Source organism: Notamacropus eugenii, chromosome 2 (genome assembly GCF_028372415.1).
Source record: "Notamacropus eugenii isolate mMacEug1 chromosome 2, mMacEug1.pri_v2, whole genome shotgun sequence".
Classification (NCBI taxonomy): domain Eukaryota; kingdom Metazoa; phylum Chordata; class Mammalia; order Diprotodontia; family Macropodidae; genus Notamacropus; species Notamacropus eugenii.
In genome coordinates, this window is record NC_092873.1 from 175,760,344 (window position 1) to 175,781,596 (window position 21,253).

General features: G+C 35.3%; 1 protein-coding gene across 2 annotated transcripts in view; it reads right to left on the reverse strand.

The window, feature by feature from the left end:
- Positions 1-4,027: 4,027 nt before the first annotated feature.
- Positions 4,028-21,253, reverse strand: part of FBXL4 (F-box and leucine rich repeat protein 4) — a 139,365-nt gene continuing 122,139 nt past the window's right edge. For both annotated transcript variants that reach the window (XM_072642903.1, XM_072642904.1), the window contains exons 7-9: positions 18,581-18,652; positions 9,533-9,845; positions 4,028-4,591 (exon numbers count right to left, since the gene is read on the reverse strand). In XM_072642903.1, coding sequence (XP_072499004.1) covers positions 4,428-4,591; positions 9,533-9,845; positions 18,581-18,652 — 549 coding nt within the window. In that variant the 3' untranslated portion in view covers positions 4,028-4,427. The remainder of the gene's footprint in view (positions 4,592-9,532; positions 9,846-18,580; positions 18,653-21,253) is intronic.

The following is a 21,253-nucleotide window of genomic DNA, read 5'->3' on the forward strand; positions in this document are numbered from 1 at the left end:
CAGTTCTAGGGCAGAGAGGAGCTCACAAGGGAGCAGGGGACCTGGTCACAATTCCATGGCAAAGAGAATGCTAGCACTAGTGTTTGCAGCTACAGAAGACCAGGAACCCTTTCTGGGTAAAGATCAGAGAACAGGCCAGGAGAGCAGTGACTTCACATCTCTCAGGATCACACTATCTTAGAAGTAAAACTTGCAGACCTTCAGAACTATCTCTGAAAATAGCAATGTGAAAAAGCCTGAAGCTTGGAACAGAGCCTCTCCACTCCTAGGTGAGCAGAGCCTAATTCTAATATATAGTTCAAAGTCAAGAAATATGCTGGAAAAAGGAGCAAACAACAACAATAAAAAATTTGAGCATAAAAAGCAATTAGAGTGGTTGGGAAAAACCAAGCCACAAACTCAGAAGAAGACAACAATGTGAAAACAGATACCAAAAAGCCGCAGAGAAAAATGCTCACTGGACCAAGGCCAGCAAGAATTCCTAGAAGAGTTAAAGAAAGAGATAAGAATGGTAGAGGAAAAAATGGGAAAAGAAATGAGAGAGATGCAAGAAAATTCTGAAAAGAGAATTAACAGCTTGGTAAAATATGCACAAAAAGTACTGAAGAAAATATCACCTTAAAAAACAGAATTAGGCTACTAACAAAAAAAAAATGGCACAAAAAAATATACTGAAGAAAAGAATTCCTTAAAAAGCAGAATTCACCAAATAGAAAAAAGAGATAAAATAGCTCACTAAATAGAATAATTCCTTAAAAATTAGAATTGTGTAACTGGAAGCTAATGACTCCATGAGACATCAAGAAACAATACAATCAAATCAAAAGAATGAAAAAAGATGAAAGAAAATGTAAGATATCTCACTGGAAAAACAACTGACCTAGAAAACAGATCAAGGAGAGATTATCTGAGAATAATTTAGGCTACCTGAAAACCATGATAAAAAAAAAGAGCCAAGACTTTGTATTTCAAGAAATTATCAAGGAAAGCTGATCTGATATAATAGATCCAGAGGGTAAAAGAGAAATTGAAAGAACCTACCAATCACCTCTTAAAAGAGCTGCCAAAATGAAAATTCCCACGAATATGATAGCCAAATTCCAGAGCTCCCAGGTCAAAGAGAAAATACTTCAAGCAGACAGAAACAATTTAAATATTTATACTTTATTAAATATTAACATTTAGCAGCTTCCCTATTAAAGAAGTAGAGGGCTTGAAAGTTGACATGCTAGAGGGCAAAGGAGCTAGGATCGCAACCATGAATACCCAGAACAACCGAGTATAAATCCTTCAGCAGGGACAAGGGTATTTACTGAAATGAAGACTCTCAAGTGTTCCTGATGAAAAGGCCAGAGCTGAATAGAAAATTTGACATTCAAGAAGAGACTCAATAATAAAGTCAAACTATTTACATTCATATTTGAGAAGATGATACTTGTAACTTCTAAGAGTTTTATCATTAATTGGCAGTTAAAAAGAACTTATGCAGACAAAGGGCATGGACTGAATTGATTATATTGTAATCATCTCAAAAATTGAAGGGGTAAAAAAGAGGGATGCACTGGGAGAAGAGGGAAAGGAGAGGTAGGATAGGGACAAATTTCTCACATAAAAAGGCACACAAGGAAGAGCTTTAACAATGGAGGGAAAAATAGGGGATGGGGTGGAGGGCAATGCTTGAACCACATTCTTGGCAGAATTTATTCAAAAAAGGAAGAATATACATACACGCGCACGTACACACACACACACACACACACACACACACACACACACACACTAAATTGGATATAGAAATGTAACTTATCCAACAGGGAAATAGGACTGAAAGGGGATAAGAGAAAGGCAAGGTGGTGGATAACTTAAAAAAGAGGGCAGTGGTTATCAGGAAAATAGACTTTTTAGGAAGGCCAGGATAAAAAGAGAGTGAAAAAGAAACAGAAGAAAATACGATGGAATAGACAGTAATCGTAACTGTGAATTTGAATAGGATGAGCTCACCTACAAAACAGAAGCAGATAGCAAGAGGGGTTAGAAACTAGGAGCAGACTTTAATGTGGTTCAGCTGAAGCAAAAAAGGTAGGAGTGGCAATAATGATTTCAGATAAAGCAAAAGTAAAAATAGATTTAATTAAAAGATAATCAAGAAAACTTCATTATTATTAAAAGTACTATAGACAATGAAACAATCCCAAAATAACAAATTTCTCTGAAAAAGGCCTCACTTATCAAATATACACTAATAATAGAAGAGACAAATTTATAAAAGAGCCATTCCCCAATTGATAGATGGTCAGAGAATATAAATATGCAATTTTCAGAAGAATCAAAGTTATTTAAAGTCACATAAAAATGCTCTAAATCACAATGGATCAGAGAAAGGCCAATTAAGACAACTCTGAGATACCACCCCATACCTATCAGAAATGACAAATGATAGAGGGGATGAGGGAAAAATAGGTACACTAAATGAACAGCTGGTAGAGTAGTGAACTGGTCCAATCATTGTAGAGAACAATTTAGAACTATGACCTCACGGCTATTTGACCCAACAATATTCCACTACCATGTATATATCTCATAGAGATAAAAACAAAGGTAAAGGACTTATATGTACAAAATATTTATAGCAGATCTTTTTGTGGTAGCAAAGAATTGGAAACAGAAGGGATATTCACCATTTGGGGGATGCCTAAACAAGTTGTGCCATGTATTGTGATGGATTATGCAATAAGAAATGAAGATGGGAGCAGTTTCAGAAAAACATGGCAGGTCTATATGGAACTGATGCAAAGTGAAGTGAGAGGTACTAGGAGATCACTTTGTACAGTAACAACAATGTTGTAATGACTATCAACTGTGAAAGACTTGGCTGTACTAATCAAAGGAAATGATCCAAAAAAATTCCAAAGGACTCATAATGAAAAAATGCTATCCACCTCAAGAGAGAGATTGGATGAAGTTTATTTTTCTTGCTTTTTTGGTGATATAGAAATGTTTTGCATGATTTCACATGTATAACTGATATCATATTGAGTCAGAGGGCATGGCAAGGATGGAGAAAATTTGGAACTCAAATGTAAAAAAGAAGAAAATGTTTAAAATAATCAATTAAAATGCTTTTTAAAAGTTTCATTCAAAGTATAGTTTCCCTCAATAATAAAATATAAATTCATCTACCTATTATTAACTTGGGGAATTCTCATATATCACTTTCAAGTTCTTATTCTATAAAATCATTAAGACTACTGGAAAAATAGCTGGAAAACGAAGTTTAAATTCCCTATTCCTGTTTTTGTTTGTTTACTCTCCTCATATTGTGATATTAGTGTTAACTGTAAACACTGAAATTGCCAAAATAAGGTAACAGAAGGAAAAAGTCCTGAACAGGTATCAAACTGGATACTCAAATTTATGAATGAGAGTTGGATGTGGTCTTGTGCTACACAAAATGAATGTTTTCTCTTTTTTATCAGTCAAGTACTCAATCTGAGGAAGAGTTGCTGATATATTATTGTGGATCATATATTTTTCAGTGTTTCATATGGTAGGCAGATGCAGCACAAGTCAACACAATATAAGGTGACAGGAATTTGAGAAGAAAATTGCTTTGGGGTTCTCTATACATTACCAGTTATGTGACAGTAAGTACTTGACACCAATATTATATATACAGTAGCTAGAATAGGTAATTTTCTTTCCTTTTTGTTTCTGCTACACATTCCCAGAGGGTTCTTTTGTACATGTACTATATCATTAAAGTGTGCTGTAAAATATCATTGTATGTCATCTTTTTAAAAGGGAATATATACCTCCTACCAAACATGTTATAGATTAAAATGGGTAGGTTCAAGTCTATTCTCACCTCACCCCCCCAAAAATTAAGAGGAAGTAAATTTCCTTCAAATTTTCTTTTTCTATGATAAAAGATTACATTCCAGGTCACAAAAGCTTCCTAGTAAAAGCTGATATTAATATTTCATAACTCAGTAAATAAAGGCACTTGATAAATATCATTGCTCTTTGCTAGGTGTGGAAAATTAACTTTATTTTTACATTAAATATCACAGTACTTTATTGCACAAAATGTTCCTTTACATTTGGATTAAAATTTTTACATTGGAAGTAAATTATTTTAGGTTGAATTTGAAACTATTGATTAAAACATGCATTACCAGTGATTAATAAGTAAAACAACAGGTAGATACAGAATAATAAGAATTATTACCAATTCCCCAGCATGTTCATATTGTATTCTTGTATAGGTGCTCCCTCTTTTATGAAAATATGATTTTCTTTTTCCTTGATTTGAGTCATTTCTTATTTTCCTTTTAAAAAGTGTATGTCCATTTCTATCCACCTCCAAAACAAACAAAACTAATCACATGATGTCAAGTTAATTCCATGGCAGGACACAGACTGGTGAGTCACTGAGTGAAACTTTTTTTAATGAACACATTAGGAAAACTGGCATTCAGTTCTAGAACAACCCTATTATCAATCTGTGAACAGAAGGACACATCAAGTAAAGAAAGATTTTTACAAGATTCCAGCAATTTTCTTAAAGATGCAGGGCTTACCATTCTTGTCCCTGTCAAGAAAAAAAAAAGGTTAAGTGAATTGTTTATTTAAAAATATGCTTTTAGGAATAACTTCATTAAGTATTATTATTCCACAGAAAATGAATTGCTCTTTTAAGACTTGATATAAATTTGCATACTTTCGATCACTGAAAATCTCTGAGAAAATTTAATGACTTCCATTTCTAAAAGTTTGGATTTCCTATCCTTTATGAGGTTGGACCCTGAATTTTGGCAACATTTTTTGTGTAATATGAAGAAAAATTCTGGCCATCTGCATTTCTATTTTCTCATTCTAAAATAAGTAATACAGTAATGGAAGTAATTTTGGCCCAACTAGGGCTCCTCAGCAAGTAATGGACTGTGATACATGAGGAAGATTTTTAAGGGACTATAAAGTCATAAGAAAAATCAACTTTGAGGAGTATGTTTAAGCTTCTTACAGATTACTATTTTCTATTAAAAAAACATTTTAAGAAACATGCCATTAGAATTTAGTTTGATTATTGTTAACTTTCATCTATGGCTCACTGGTGTAGTGGAAAAAGTACTGCTTCTGGAATTAGAAAACTTAGATTCAAGTTATCACTCTATTTTTAATTAGCTTATGACATTGCATTAGTTATTGCATATCTAGGTTTCAGTTTTCTCATCTGTGAAATGAGGAGGCTAGACAAGATAATCTTCAACATTCTACCTATTTTTAACATTCTGTAATAGTTGATCATTTTCTCATTAAAACTGCCCTTAACTCCCTTAGTTCTGTTTATTGGCCCTTTGTCATTTTTAACTTCTCACTCTCCACACTCCCAATTCCATCAGTTGCCAAGACTTAATAGATTCTACTTTCACAGTATTGATAATTAACACCATCCAGTCAATTGAGGTTCTTATTATGTCTCACCTGAATAGCAACAGAAATAACAAGTTCTTGTCTCATCTTTCCTCTCTAAAATTCTTCTTTTAAGAGGCAGCCAGGTGGCATAGTAGATGGAGTACTGGGCTTACAGTCAGAAAGAATTGAGTTCAAATTCAGCCTCAGACACTTTCTAGCTATGTATTCTGGGCAAGTCACTTAACCTTTGCTTGCCTCATTTTTCTTAAATGTAACATGGGGATGATATAACACCTACCTCACAAGAATGTTGTGAGGATCAAATGAGATAATATTTGTAAAGCACTTAGCATAGTGCCTGGTAAATAGTAGGCTCTTAATAAATGCTTGTTGCCTTCCCATTTCCATAAAATAATCTTTGTAATGAGTAATCCTGACTCGGTCACTACTGCCCTGTATAAAAAATTTCTGTGGTCCCCACTGACAGTAGGATAAAATGCAAACTATTCAACCTTTTATTCAAGACCAACCAATGTAATTTGGTTCTAAACTACCTTTCCAAATTTATTACATTCTACTCCCTTTTATATACTCTATATTTCAGCCAAACCAAACTTTAGAGCATTCATATGTAAAACTGAAACACTTTCCCCATACCACTGTTGGTTGAAATCTTTCTCTTTCTTTTTAAGATCAGCTCAGAAGTGACTATCTCTATAACATATTCACTGACTTCACAGAATCCCAGAGTTGAAAGAAAACTCAGAGACCATTTCATCCAACTGTATAAGGTATATATAGTTCCTTAAAAAGGGACTATACATGTATGGTTCCAAAATGTTTTCTAGAAAGGCTGGATCAATTCACAGTTCCACTGGCTGTATACAAGGACACTTGTTTTCCTGAAAGTCTGCCAAAAAAGGTCATTTTCAATTTTTGTCATCTTTGACAATCTGATGGGTGTGAGGTTTAACCTTAGAGATGTTTTAATTTGGATCTCTATTATGAATAGCAATCTGAAACATTTTTTATATGATCGTTACAATGGAGTTTGAATTTGATCCTTTAAACACTTCCTGTTCAGATCTTTTAACCATTTGTCTACTGGGAACAGCTCTTGTTCTTATATATTTGAATCATTTCCCTATGTATCTTGGATAGCAGTATTTATCTTATTCATGTCCATGACATGTTATGATTGTTAACTTTCCTCCATCATCTCCTTATAATGCTTTGTCTATTAGAACTTCTCCACCACTTTACAATAAAGTGATAAAAGTTAAAGAAAAAGGTTAACATTAGTGATTTATAACGGAAGCAATCTCCTTTCTGTTTGTCTTATTTAACTGCCTTATTGTTCCTTGAAGACATTAGGTTTTGAAATGACACTCATTTCTCCTCATCTTATTATAACATTAGAACAACCACATCATGCAGGCCCTTCTAACTGCTCAAATACATGTACCTAGGCTTCTCTTGGCTCTTGGATTTGCATTTCAAAGTCTCAACCCAGCATCATCAAGAATGCTTTAAAGCCCTCTATTCTATTAAAGATCCATTTTATTCCCTGAGTATCAAAGTCAATTTTTCAGGGTTAAATTATTCTGAGTTATAAGCCTGTATCTCTTGTCTTTTGGAATGCTGTAGCATGGTGGTGTAGTAGATAGAATGCTGTGCATGGAGTCAGAAAAATTCTAGTTCTTATCTTGCCTCAGACCCTTACTAGTTATGTGACTTTGAAAGTCATTTAATCTTTTATTGCTTCAGTTACTAATAACCCTAATAACACAGGGTTGTTGTGAGGATTAAATGAAATAACATTTATAAAGCACTTAGCAAAAAGTCTAGCATACAGTAGCCACTTAATAAATTTGTTATTAATTATTAGATTTCCTCTCATTTATGGCAGAAGTTGCCAGGTTTTGTGTGATCCTAATTTTGTTTCCTTGGTACTTGAACTCTTTCTTTCTGCTTGCAATATATATTTTTTAATCCGGAAGCTCTGGATTTTGACTATGACATTCCTGAGACATCTCCTTTGGGGTTTTTGGTTTAGTTTTTTTTTTTTTTCCAGAAAGTGACTGGTGAATTCTTTTTATTTTCACTTTATCTTTGGTTCTTATACACCTGTTTCCACTATTATACATAGCCGTTTCTACTTATTATTTCTTGAAATACAGTTTCTAGTCTTTTAAAGAAAGTATACCAAGACTCTTAAATTGTCTCTTTGAGCTGTTTACCTGGTCTGCTGTTTATGATAGCAGGCATTCTACATTCTCCCCCCACCTTTTCAGTCTTTTGGTTTTGTTCTATAATTTCTTACCATTCCATGGAGACACTGATTTCTGTTTTTTCATTATATTTTTCAGGAAATCTGTTACTTGAGTAAGGTGTAACATTTTCTATTCTTAGTTATTTATTCTCTGTCCACTTCTTTCAGAGCTTTTATTTCATTTTTATTTCTTACTTTTTTTCCTCCAGGTATTCATGTAATCCTTGTGGAAAAATCCATCTTTTCCCCTTTGAGTTTCTACTTGAATTTGTTGTAGAGATAATCTTTTTTAGGTTGAATTTCTAGATATCACTGAATATATATAAACATATGTATGTATGTGTGCATATATGTTAGCAGTCAGTATCTTCAGTTTGAGGCAGCTAGATGGCACAGTGGAAGAGTAGAAGACTCATCTTCCTGAGTTCCATCTGGCCTTAGACACTTACTAGCTGTGTGACCCTAGGCAAGTCACTTAACCCTGTTTGCCTCATTTTCCTCATCTGTAAAATGAATTAGAGAAGGAATGGCAAACCACTCTAGTATCTTGCCAAGAAAACTCCAGGGGGGGAGGGAGGTGTTCACAAAGAGTCGGACACAACTGAACAACAACAGCAATCTTCTGTTTACTCCCAACTACAGGTAGATATAATAGGACTCCTAACTACAGGTAGGTGGCACGGTAGTTAGAGTACTGGGCTTGGAGTCAGGAGGACTCATCTTACTCTCATCTGGCCTCAGAGACTCACTAGCTCTGGGTCCCTGTCTCATTTATCCCTGTTGGCCTAGTTCTTCATCTGTAAAATGAGTTGGTGCAGAAAATGGCAGACCATACAATTATCTTTGCCAAGAATACCCCAAATGGAGTCATAAAGATTTGGACATGACTGAAAATGATGAAAAAAAACATAATGAACTCCTAGGTATTTGTAAAGAATGTTTCATATGATGAATGTATGAATCCAAGAATGAGAGAGCAAGAAGGGATTTCAAAATATCTGTATTTAGGCAGGTCTTCAGTTGTTAGGTTTTTAAAGATGTCAACTCCATGATTTCCTGTGAGAACCAATTCACTGTTTAATTTATCTAAGATTGTTCAGATAGATAGATAAATAGATCCCTACCATAGCTTAAGTATACTTCCTAATATTTCTATGCTCACTGAGACTACCTAGCTACTCCTTCATTTATTGGAAAATCACTATCAATTAAATTCAGTTTTCTCACCAGATTAGTACTACAATACTTATAGTCTGATTTGTTTTTGTTCCTGCTGTTGTTTGTTTGCCTCTGGACGCCTGATTTCACTTCTGTAGGGAGATTCTATGAAGAAAGTTCTTCTACTAATACATATATGCAAATGTCTAGCAACTTATCCTGTTAGAGAGCTGTGCGGTTAACTAAGAACTTAAATGATTGCCTACAGCTGGTCAATAAATATTTGTCAGAGGTTAAACTTAAATTCAGGTCTTCCTCACTTGGTCTTATATTTGGTAGAGATGAGACTTGAACTCAGGCGTTCCTGATTTAATATTTTAATCCTTCTAATGAGTATGATCATTTAGTCCTGCAACTGTCTCCTATCTCCTTTTCCAATCATCTTCTAAGATCTCTCAAATGACCAACATTATAGTTATAATTGAGTTTTACAGTGAAGGCATTATTTTAAGGATATATTGAATCCTTTTAAAAAATTACTCTCTATATTCTTTTGCAATTTGTGTGGTACCCAACTCAAAATGCCAAATTTGTACTCAGTCAGGATTTCTTGTCCCCACTCCACAAAAGTTTTTTCCATATCAAAGAAATATGATTTTTAAGATAATTTACAGAACATGTCCTTACCTAATATATCTAGTTGCCGTAAACGAGAGCAGTTATTAGCCAGCTCTTCAATATCTGTGTCACACACAGACCTGTTGGCTGTAAGAAAGAGCTTTTGCAAGTTTGGTAGTTTCCGTGCAAGATTTGCAAAGCATCCAGTGCTGCTCTGTAGGGTAGGGCACCAACCAAGATCAAGTTCCTCCAAAAGTTGACATCCAGAAGCCAGTTCTGCTATACCATTTTCAGTAATATTCTTGCATCTCCAAAGATCCAGGGTACGTAGTTTTTTGCATTTGGCTCCTATCATACTGGCTATCACATCATAGTCTTCGATCTGTGAATATACAAAATCAGTATATTATGTGCTTTTATCCCCAGAAATGTAAACTTTAAAAAAACAGTATTATGGTCTTAATTATCCAATACAATTTGCATGAGTGTGTGTGTGTGTGTGTGTGTGTGTGCATGTATGACAGAGAAGAAGAGAGAGAGAGAGAGAGATTCCTGTTTTTTATCACCCCAAGGGAATACCTGAAGAGTTGCTATAGCCCCAAGGTTCTTAGATGTTGCAGATCTTGCATTGCCATGGCTTGGCATTTTCTTCCCCTTATTCTTCTCTTTCTCTCCTAACCTCCAACTGTTTGGGGCTGATGGTCCCTACCTAGTTCCCTAGGCAAGAGCAGAGTGAGGAAAATGTAAACCCCGAGACTTCTCTTTCATTGGAGCCAGTAGGTCAAACCTCAGGCCTAGTCTGGTCTGATAATGCAGCATATCCACTTCCAGCCCCCACCCAGTAGTTCTGTTCTGTACTCCATCCCATTTTTGTTACAACAAAAATTCTACTATTTTGCACCTATATGACTGTTTCTACAATGTCCAAAAAAAGAGGGAAAATGGGGGAGGGAAAATAGGATGAAGCTTTTAAATTATTGCCTATCCATGAATTAATGTGAACTATCTACTCTCTCCCTCCCCCACCTCTATTCCCAAGGAAAAAAAAGGAGACAAGTCAATACCTGAATATAAGGAAGAAAAGGGGATGGTAGGAACTAGTTGAGGACTTTCTCTAGGGGTTTATATTAAAGGGAGGCACTAACCCTATACTTCCCTGACCACCACCTTCTGGAACTTCCCTCTTGGTCTCTCGTTCAACCTTACTCCCTTTCATGCACCTAATCTCAGGGTCCTTTATTCTTGGTGCCACTTCTCTCAAGTCCCATCCTGTTAGAGACACCACCAGCAGCAGAAGTGCATTCATTTATGGCTATGGGTGGACTTGCCTGGTAAGTGAAGAAAGAGAGTATCTTGTTTCTACCACAAAAAAGTAGGATAAATGGCATCTCAAGTTGGGATTCTGCAAACATTTTCTCCATAGACACAATATTATATAATGATTAACTTCTATAGTAACTTACTTTTATGGATTGTAGGATGACATGGCTGTTTTGAGGAAAATATCTACCACTACTTGGAACATTGTTTCTATGGGAAAATGTTTCAAGTTTCCAACACCAAACCTACATCTGAACTTTTTAAACATGATGCTTTTACAAGCTGGTTATCTGTATATTCACATTCTTATTAATAAAGATCTGCCCACTAATATTTGATCAACCTTGAGCATACCATAAAATGATAAAATAATGTTCACTATTTAACAGAAATTATTTAATGAAATTCTATATATAATGAATTCATGAATTAAAGACAAATTCATTTTAAGGAACCGCATCACCAAGTTTTATAGAAGTGGGGCGTCCTAATACTGCATTTTCTACCTACAACAGGACTTTTGAACTTGAACTTACAGGAAGATTCTCCTACTAGATGTGTTACTGTAAACTTCATGCACCTGCTGTTTACCTAACAAGAATGTTTACTTAGTTAAATTCATTAAACACCATGTATGTATATTAACAGGCCTTAATGAAGAACAGTAGTAATACATTAAACAAACCGTTAGGCTTGGAATTTAATGGATACAACTGGAATAATCTACTACTGTAATCTGTTAGTATTAATAGGCTGATAGACCACTATAAGCCACAAGAACTGGAGTTTGGAAATCCCTAACGGAAGCCTAAACACTTTAGTCCTTAGCTTCTTGTGTGGCCATCCCACTGCTGATGGATACTGAATAAATGTTGCTCACTTGCCTAAAGAAGAAAAAACACAGTAAAGTGATAGAAAAAATATAAACTATGTGCAAAGTTGATCTGTATAAGATGTAATATAAAAGTATTAAAATATTTTGAGACTGGTGAAAAATTCAACAAAATTATTAAAGTTTTAAGTATTGCTATGTTCCTTATGGGAACACTATAAGAGCAACAGTAAAGTGAATGATATACTAAGAGTTTCCCAGACCATCTTATATTTTCACTTTCAGAATATCTATTTCATTATTTATTTTTGAGTATAGAGTACAGGATAGCTGTTAAAATTTAGTACAATAATATTTTGTCAAGTTATTTATTTTAAAATAGGTAATTTTAAAAGTTTTCCTATCTTTGTTATAACTATAGGACAAAATTCTTTCCAGCAGAATATTTCCTTTTTTACAATGGGAATCAAAGAACAAATGGAATCCAGAAAGCACAATGGGATGACATTTGTTCCTTTAAGTGAAGGAACATGCATGTAATAAGCTCTACATTTTACCATTATGCAGTTAAAAGTATTTTTGACATTAATGGAATAGTTTTGATAAGGCGGAACTTGTAATCATTGGATAAATAGCAGGTAGATTGCGTTGCTATCAGAACTATGGGCAGTACTGAATATAGAGGTTTCTATGACTGATGTGACAAGAATGAGACTAGGATTTAGCAACTTTATAGTCAATTGAGAATTTACCATTGATATCTTGCCTCACTTCAATAAAGGTAACCTGCAAGAAATGTTGACAGGATGCAAAACAGGTGTGATCTAAAGAAACTGAAGTCGAATAACAATCAGATCAAACACTTTTAAGTTGTGAAGATATGTGTATGTATTTATGTATGTATGCCCATATACACACATGTACCTCCATTACCAATATAGCACTTCTGAAGAAGTAGGGAAAAATTAGACAGCACCTTTTCTCCTAAAAGTTCAGATCTCTCATATTTATTATCACATTGATTTTCACATACTTATGACTTTCAAAAACAATTTTTATAGGGCCAGGTTTCATTAGTTTATTTTTCAGAAAGAAAAAACATAAAGTACAAAGAGGAAAGAACGTGACCATGGTCACACAATTAGTGGGCATCAAATACAAGAATATAAAGCTAAATCTTCCGATTGCCAGAGTGATAGGAAGTTTCCTTTCTGGTAAAGGGTGTTGCCTGCTCCACAGTAGCAAGAGCTTCTAAGATGGGCACTGATATTCTTCAGAGGCAAAAAAATGAGCTGAATACTACTGTTACTGACGAAATCTTACATAAGAACCAAGTAAAAGAATGGCTATAGACCATCTCTTGATAAATAAGGACTATATTTTTAGGGCTGTCAAAAAAGAGCATATGGCCATCTTTAGTTTATAAAGGGTCTTATTACTGAGTAGGCAATTAAAATTTTCCCTTTACTTTTTTTCTCCTTGTTTTGTCAATGGGCTATTTCACTGCTACTTAGCATATCTGCCAAACAGAAGGCTTTATAGAAACTACTACTGCTAAAAGATACATTAAAAGGTTTGATGGGGAAGAAGGCTAAAACTGGCCACAGTGAAGTGGTACTGCAGTAAAAAGAAAGGCCTAAACTGGGAGGACAGAGTAGGATTGTGGTCCTGGATAAACTAAGTACTATGTGTCCTTAGGTAAGTCAAACTCTAAAAGAATCTTGTAACTAAATTCTCTTTAAGGTTCCTTAAATCTTTAAGGTTCTTTTAAATCTTTTAATCTTTAACACAGAAGGTGTTTTCTGTTTCCCACAACTTTGGGATTTTAGTTATTAATACTGTGATTTTCTAATTACCACAAATAGTACAAAGTAATGTGTACAAAGCACACAGAAAAAGTCTTAAACTAGAAAGAGATGATAAGAATATAATGGAATTTTAGAGTTGGAAGGAAACTCAGAAGTTATTTAATCCAACTCATCACCAGCTTCTCATTAAGGCAGTCCATTTCATTTTTGTAAAACTGTTAGCAAGATTTTCCTTATATTGAATAAAAATGGGTAACCCTGTGACATCTCCCCATTGTCTGAGCTAAGCAGAGGAGTCTGTTCCTTCTTCCATCATTCTTTAATATCTGAAGATGACTATGATATCATGGATCACTGACTCTGGAAGAGGAAGTAACCTTAGAGATCATTTAACCCAACTCCTTTATTTTGAAGATAAGGTAAATGAAGCCCTAAGAGATCACATGACTTGCTCAGGGTTACAAAAGTAATAAACAATAGACCTAGAATTCACACACAGGTTCAAAATCTCCAAATCGAGTGGCTTTCCCCCCCCCACTATGCCATGTGACTTTTCTATGTCTTCTCTTCTCTACAATAACCATCTTCAATTCCTGAACTGCTTTCCCTAGGGCATGGTTTCATGATCCCATGCCATCCTGGTTACTCTACTCTGGAGGTGTTCCATCTTGTTAATGTTACTTCTAAAATGCAGTGCAGAACTAAAAACAATATTCTGCATGAGATTTGAAAAAGTCTGAGTGCAGCAGGACTATTATCTCCTCACTCTGGAAACTACATTTCTATTCATGCACCCTAAGATTGTATTATGCTCTTTTGGTTGCCAAATCACAGTTGATTTATATTGTTTGCAGTTTACTAAAATTTCCAGGCTTTTTTTTCACATGAACTACTTCTCCTCCATCCTGTACTTAGGATTTTTTAAAATCCAAGTGAAAGACTTTACAGTTGGTTTTTATTCCATTATTCCAATCTGTTGAAATTCCAATTCATTTACTCATTATGTAAGTTATCCTTTCCAGCTTTACATCATCTAAAATTTCACAAGTATGTCCTCTATATATTTTCCAAGTCATTGATTAGTGCTGAATGGAAATAGGCCAAGTACAGACACCTAGGGTACTGCAAAAGACAACTCCTTCCCGGCTAACATTGATTCAAGCACTCTTTGGGGTCAGAAAAATCTACAATCTTTTTCAACATATTAAGCACTGAGAATGTTCCAAAGAGTTTCAGTAATAATACAGTCACTGTAAAACAAAGGATTAAAAAAATGACACTGATTAGCTTGATCACTGGCGAAGGCGTGTTTAGAACTCACTTTCATTACAATATTGTCAACTCATCTTCTGGAAATAAAATTAATTTCAGAAAATATTCAAGAATGATATATTAACTATCACATCCACCTGCCCTCTAATCTTGTAGTTGTGATCCTAGATACAAAGAGTAATTTGAATATTTTATGAGGTAAACATTTTGATGGCTTTATTCACCATTCAGTATGGAGCTCATTAAAAGAATGAATTAGGCTGCTCTATACACAACTCAGCTTTCACGTTTCAGGAACCTATATAACAATAAACACCAGCTCTGAGTATATGCAGGTACGACTTTATACTTTGTCTCATGTCTCATGCCTTTGTCTCAGTCCTCATTTTAAAAGTAAAATAATTTTGCAAAGATTTAATCTACATAACATCTTTGAGACTGCAATTTAAGTTATCCTCTAAATACAAAATTCTGCTCCTTATCAGCTGCTCTTTAGAGCCAAGGTCCTAACTCTATCTCAACACTAAAATCTTCTGTGTGTCCAAAAAGGTTTAAGTTCTAACTTTAGACCAATATTCTATTATATAGTGGGTACAATTAAGATATTTAATAGAAGATATGAAAAAAATTTAATCCTTCATAGTTAATACAGTGTGTTAGTCTGAAAATTAACCTGGAGAGAGGTCAAGAACCAGTCTTTACTTGGTAAATGCTACACGTGGTTATAAACATCAGAAAAATAAAATTAACATGACAATACCTTAGTGCTATTTCAGTGCTATATTATGGTGTAAGGGTGACCCAAGGTTCTCAAAAGCAAAGCTAAAAGAGAGGAAGCTCTACTGGACTCTATCACACTGTAATATTATCTGAAAGGCTCATTCCAGATGGGTTATAACAATTCATTACATGGTTCATCTTATGTCATCTGAAGTATGTCAGAAATGAAGAATGCCAACATACCTTCTTGCAAATTAGTATAAAAGAAAGTAAGATTAATGTGGTACAAAGCTACTGGCAGCAAGTGTTCACTGCCTTAACATCTTGGTGAAATTTGGAGACTGTTATGAGACTTCTGGAAATTTTTCCTCAGAATCAGCTTTTAGGTTATACAATAAGACAAGGTCACCAAAAATGTGAATATAATGGGATCAAATAAAGTGGAATGTATATCTCTAGCTCCCTGCCCTGGTCAAACAGATTTAAATTTTGAAAACAAAGACATTTGTTTGGTAAATTGAGATTATAGTGACTGTGGCGAAGAACTGGAGTGTGGTAAGTAATAGCAGCACTTCAAAGACAAACACTCCTTGGAATACTGTCAGGAAACAATCACTTTATAGGTGGTGGTGAAAGTATAATTTTGGCAATTATTTACTGCTTATGTACTAGGAAACAAATCCCAGTAGTAGTAGTATCTAATTTGGGGATAAGCTAGTAGTTCAACCAATGAAAAAATACAAAAGAATCCTTCCAAAGGCAAGAAGATGGAATTGCCAAGATGAAATATAGCTGCTGCCAGATTACTGTCCATTTCAGTATTAGCTACACATAAATAAATACACTGCAGCTGGCCCTTGCAGTCTTACTCAGAAACTATGAAAATGACCACTGGATGTGACTCTTGTCCCTGAGTCTTAGGTAGCAGCAGCATTCACTCATTTGTTCGTATATTCATTTAAGTATCCACTAATGTTGATTAAGCATGTATTATATTCAATGTGCCAGCTGAGGGAGGAAGAGGAAGGATGGAGAGGATGCAAATATAAATAAGTCATGGTTCCTTTCCTTATATGTCAGATCAAGTAAGGACAGGCTAAGTAAGGAATCTAGACAGATACACAGAGTCAGGAAAAGGCCAGAAGTTTCAACATAGATACAAACAGGGCCATGTTATTTTAGGGCAGAAAAAAGTAAATCTCAAACTGTGAAAATAACCAGTTAGTCAATAACAATTTAATAAGTACCTACTATGCGTCAGGTACTGTGCTAAACACTGAGGATATAAGGAAAGGCAAAGACAGTCCGTGCTCTCAAGGAACTCACAGTCAACTGAAGAAAATGACAACTATGCTCAAGCAAGCCATTAACAGAATAAACTGGAGACAAACAATAGAGGGAAGAATTAAGAACTAGAAGGACTGGGAAAGGCTTCTTGTAGAAGTGGGATTTTAGTTGAGACTTGAAGGAAGCCAAGGGACACAGGTGAGGGAGCAAAGGATTTCATGTCGGAAGGAAAGCTAGTGAATATGCTGGGAATTAGGAGACAGGAGTGTCTTACTAGAGAATGAGCAAGGTCAAGGTCACTGAACCACAAGAGTATGTTGGGGTGGGGAAAGGAGAGTGTAAGGTACACAAAGACTGAACAGGTTTTGGGGAGGGACAAGGCAGGTTATGTATGGCTTTGAAAATGAAACAGATAAATTTTATATTTGATCCTGGAAGTGATAGAGAGCCACTGAAGTTTACTAAGTAGGTGGTGACATGCATTTTAGAAAGATCACTTTGATAGTGGAGCACAAGCAATTGTTAGCTAAAGTCTAAAACGAGACCAAAATTCAGGGTGTCAACCTAACCAGAAACAGAGAAGGCTGTTACTAAAGGTACAAAGTATGAACAAACTTTCTTGACACTAGCTGTCATTAGCATTATAGGATAGCAGTCTGGTATCAGATTCAAAGACCTAGACATCTGAAGACTGAGGTACAAGACACAAGACTGGTGCATAAGGTAAGAATTCTCTCCCCAGGGGTCTAGAATACAAGAGAGAAGACCCAGCCACAGAAGAGCTGAGATACCAAGTGGTTTCCAAGGACAGGATCACAGTCAGAACAACATCAAGACTGACTCGCTGCCACCCTCAGGAAGTTACCAGCATATGGGATCTTCATGTTCTTCCCTTCTATTACTAAAGCTGGCCAAAGAGTCTCAGACAGTACTGAACCTCTATATGGTAATTAAGTGTTTGAGGGATAAAGGGCAAGCAGCTTCTTTGTCCTCTATTTCCCACTATTTGGGAGCTCTGAATCTTCTAGAGGCCTTCTACGGATGCGGTTACTGAACAGAGCTGGACTAAATGATTCACAGATGCTACAAGTCACCTGTTCTTGGTCTATACAGATCATCTGGGGATCTCAAGTTTGTGGCACCACTCTGGCTATTGTGAACCTCTAAACTGCCCACTTAGGGGCCTCCTTTAAGAGTTTAAAAACCAAAAAGATCTTTTGAGCATGCCCAACCAATACCAAAATTGTTTGGGGGAGGGGAATCTTTTGATCTTATATTACAATGAAGGATGGGGTTGTCTCATGGTAAGCATGGAATTTTTTGCTATAAAAAAGGTCCTAGTGTACACAATAGAATTTCAATATCCTTTGGGAGGCAATGAATTGATTTCATATCATTTATTCTTCCCTCATAAAACCAGTATGAAAAAGATAGAAAGTCATTAATAGGTTCTTTCACTTAGAATCACAGAATTTTAGAGTTAGAAGAGACTTCAGCTATAATTGATTCCTATTCCCTAATTCTAGAGATGAGGAAACTGAGTCCCAGAGATGACTTGCCTAAAATCTCTGATCACTCGTGGCAGAGCTAAGGTAGACCCCGTTATCAGGCTGACTCTAAGTCCAATAGTCTTTCTAATTTCTATACCATTCTGTCAGTCAAGAAGCATTTATTGAGCACTTATTATGTGCCATCTTGCCTCCCTCTGATGATATCATCAACATTTCAATTTTATATAAACTTTAATTTAAAAGAAATATCTGAAAGAGGGTGAGAAGGAAAATGAAAGAAAATAATATACCATTAATGTGGAGCAGGCTTGGAGGTGGGTAGTACACACAAAAGGGAAAGAGAATGAGAACATTTTCAAATACTTACCATTACACAGCTTCCTAGACTGAGGTGCTGAAGCTCTGAACAGAAGTTCAAAATGCTGAGCAGCGCTGTTTGCTGCCATTGGGGACCACATCAGAGGCAAATATGGAAAGTGAAACAAAGAGAAGAGGTCAATTAGACATTAAAGACTGTCACCACTTTCCCTGAAATATAGCTCAAAACCTAGGTTCCAGAAACCACAAATGCCATTTAATGAGTCCCCAGGTGCTCCAACCATTGATTGGCTTAGAGTCAAGGTAATCATTACAAGCCTCAATGTAAGTCACTTTGGATATGGTTTTGCATGCCCTGAAGATACCCATATTCCCTATGACCTCTCAGCTCATTTCCCAAAGGGAAACTGTTTGAAAGTCTGGTAAGTTTGAACAACAAGTAAGGCTAAGCCAAAAAACACAGAGGGCTGGTGACATCCCTAAAGAACAGCAGCAGCTCTGACATTCACTGATCAGTTGCTGCCTGATGGAACTGCCAATAGAGTCACAATGAATCAGGATTGAGCTGGTGACTTTAATGTCAAAGGATTCTCCTTTGCTGACAAGGATACCAACAACCATTGAGCACCTGTCACTAGGAACATGCTGACTGAAACAAATATAATGTGTACTTTACAGTCATGTTTCCGTCACTTAAGTCCCATCTGTTTTATACACTGAAAAGTGTCTTACCACTAAGGAAACCAAAAGTTACATTACATTGCTTGGGTATAGAATTTTAAATTATCTTTAAATATTAAAAATATAAACTTTGGAACAATTCAAATCACGCTTCAGGTTTTAATCCCCTTTCCATAATATTAATAGTATTTTTAAAATTTATTTAAAGTATTCTGACAGTGTAAAAATTCTTAGCATTTCAAATAAATCAAAGAAAAAAACCACACCTTGCTAACACAGTTATGAAGATATTTTATAACCTTTGCCTAACCAATTCTAAGCCTTTTAGAACTGTGAAAAATAGTGCTTTTTAAAAAAAGAATGTCACTTGGAAAAGTATAGTATAAACACCTAGTCAAAGCCCAGTTAAGATTCTCACTGAAGAGAAATTAATGAGACACTTCAAACAAAATAAGCTTATTTAAAAAAAAAATACAAGCCTTTGAGGAATACTATCAAGATTTTTTTTTTAAATCTACTTTAACACTTTGCTGTTAGGAATTTCTTTGCAATTTTATCTGCTATAGTTATACTTGAGTTCCAACAAACCTTAGTACCAACACAGACTACACCATCAGCTACAGCCTGAAGCATCTGTAAGAATGTTAACGTTGAAGGGAATATATACACTGAAACTTTCCCTAGAGTTGTATTCAAAAGTCTCATCATGGTATGGAGGTAATCTGTGGTGGTCAAAAGCTACTTTACAATGGATACAAACTCACAGGTCCTTCTAAGTTGGAAAGCTTTGCACACATGCCAGATAACAGACTGAAAATGTTGTCCAAGGGCCAGTACAACTAAATTCAAAGAGCATCATTAGCAGGTTGTTCATAGGATAATTAATTTTTCAACCACAGCGACTCATGAAGATTGATTACAGAGGCAGAAAATGAATTGTGATCTGTGTTGACAGAAAGGTCCATATTAACAGTCACAGTCACACATTAGCTGGCACACTGAAGTATGAACACATTTTTTTTGGTGGATTCTAAGTAATCATTAGCCATTTTTCTTATACAAAATGTTTATGCCAGAATTCTTTTTAATGTTTTGTATTACTTCAATGTGAACTTGGAAAGAAAGGCATAAAATTCTGAAACTACCTAAGTTTCATATATTTTGAGACTGAAGAAAACTTTATTCAAAAATATCAATATCAATATACTTGTTTTGCTTGACTCTATGGAGGTAACAAAAGCATTTTCTTTCTTTTTTTTCCTCTTCCTCTTGAATTGTATGTGAGTATGAGTATTGGGGTTGGGAGAGGGAGGTCTGGAGGGAGAGGGAGACTAGAATAGAGCAACAGGAAAAAAAAGAAAGGCAGGTCACCAAAACATTTAAAATACCACAGAACAGAACAGAAAATCACAGACAAGCAGGACAGCTTTGAAAATTATATTAAATTTAAAAATAAAAGCAAACTGTATATAATAGAAACCTGCAGTTTCACACATGACCTTTTTTTGGTTTTTGGGAGGGAAGTTCGGTTGTTCTATGTGTATGAAAGTACCCATTTTATTTGGTGTTTACATTCAACATCTTTTTAAAAAAAAATGCCGCTTATAAATAGGAAAATGTGAGCTAAGGAAATGAACACTTCCTAAAATTAAATATTTAAGTTATATCTGGAAGTAGAGATCATAACCTTTTTTTTAAAAAAAGAAAAATAATATAACAGTAAACTGTACAATACTTATGGATTATACAATTATACTACTCACAAAGTCCTACTCTGATCTCTCATTGTGGCACGTTGTTGTTGTGTTCATCCTTCGTTGCCTAAGAAGACCCTGCCATCAGAGAAATGATGACATGACTTGTACTTGACTTTGTTTTGAGTGAGGGAGGGTTGTGCAGGTCACCAGCCTCATTTCTCCTCTGGAGCCATCTGGATCCAGTGATCTGATATTCATCAGAATGACTACAGATGACCCAGGATGCACTGGGAGCCTGGCCAAGGTTTATTGAGAAACTCACTTAGGGTGAAGTAACGCCTATT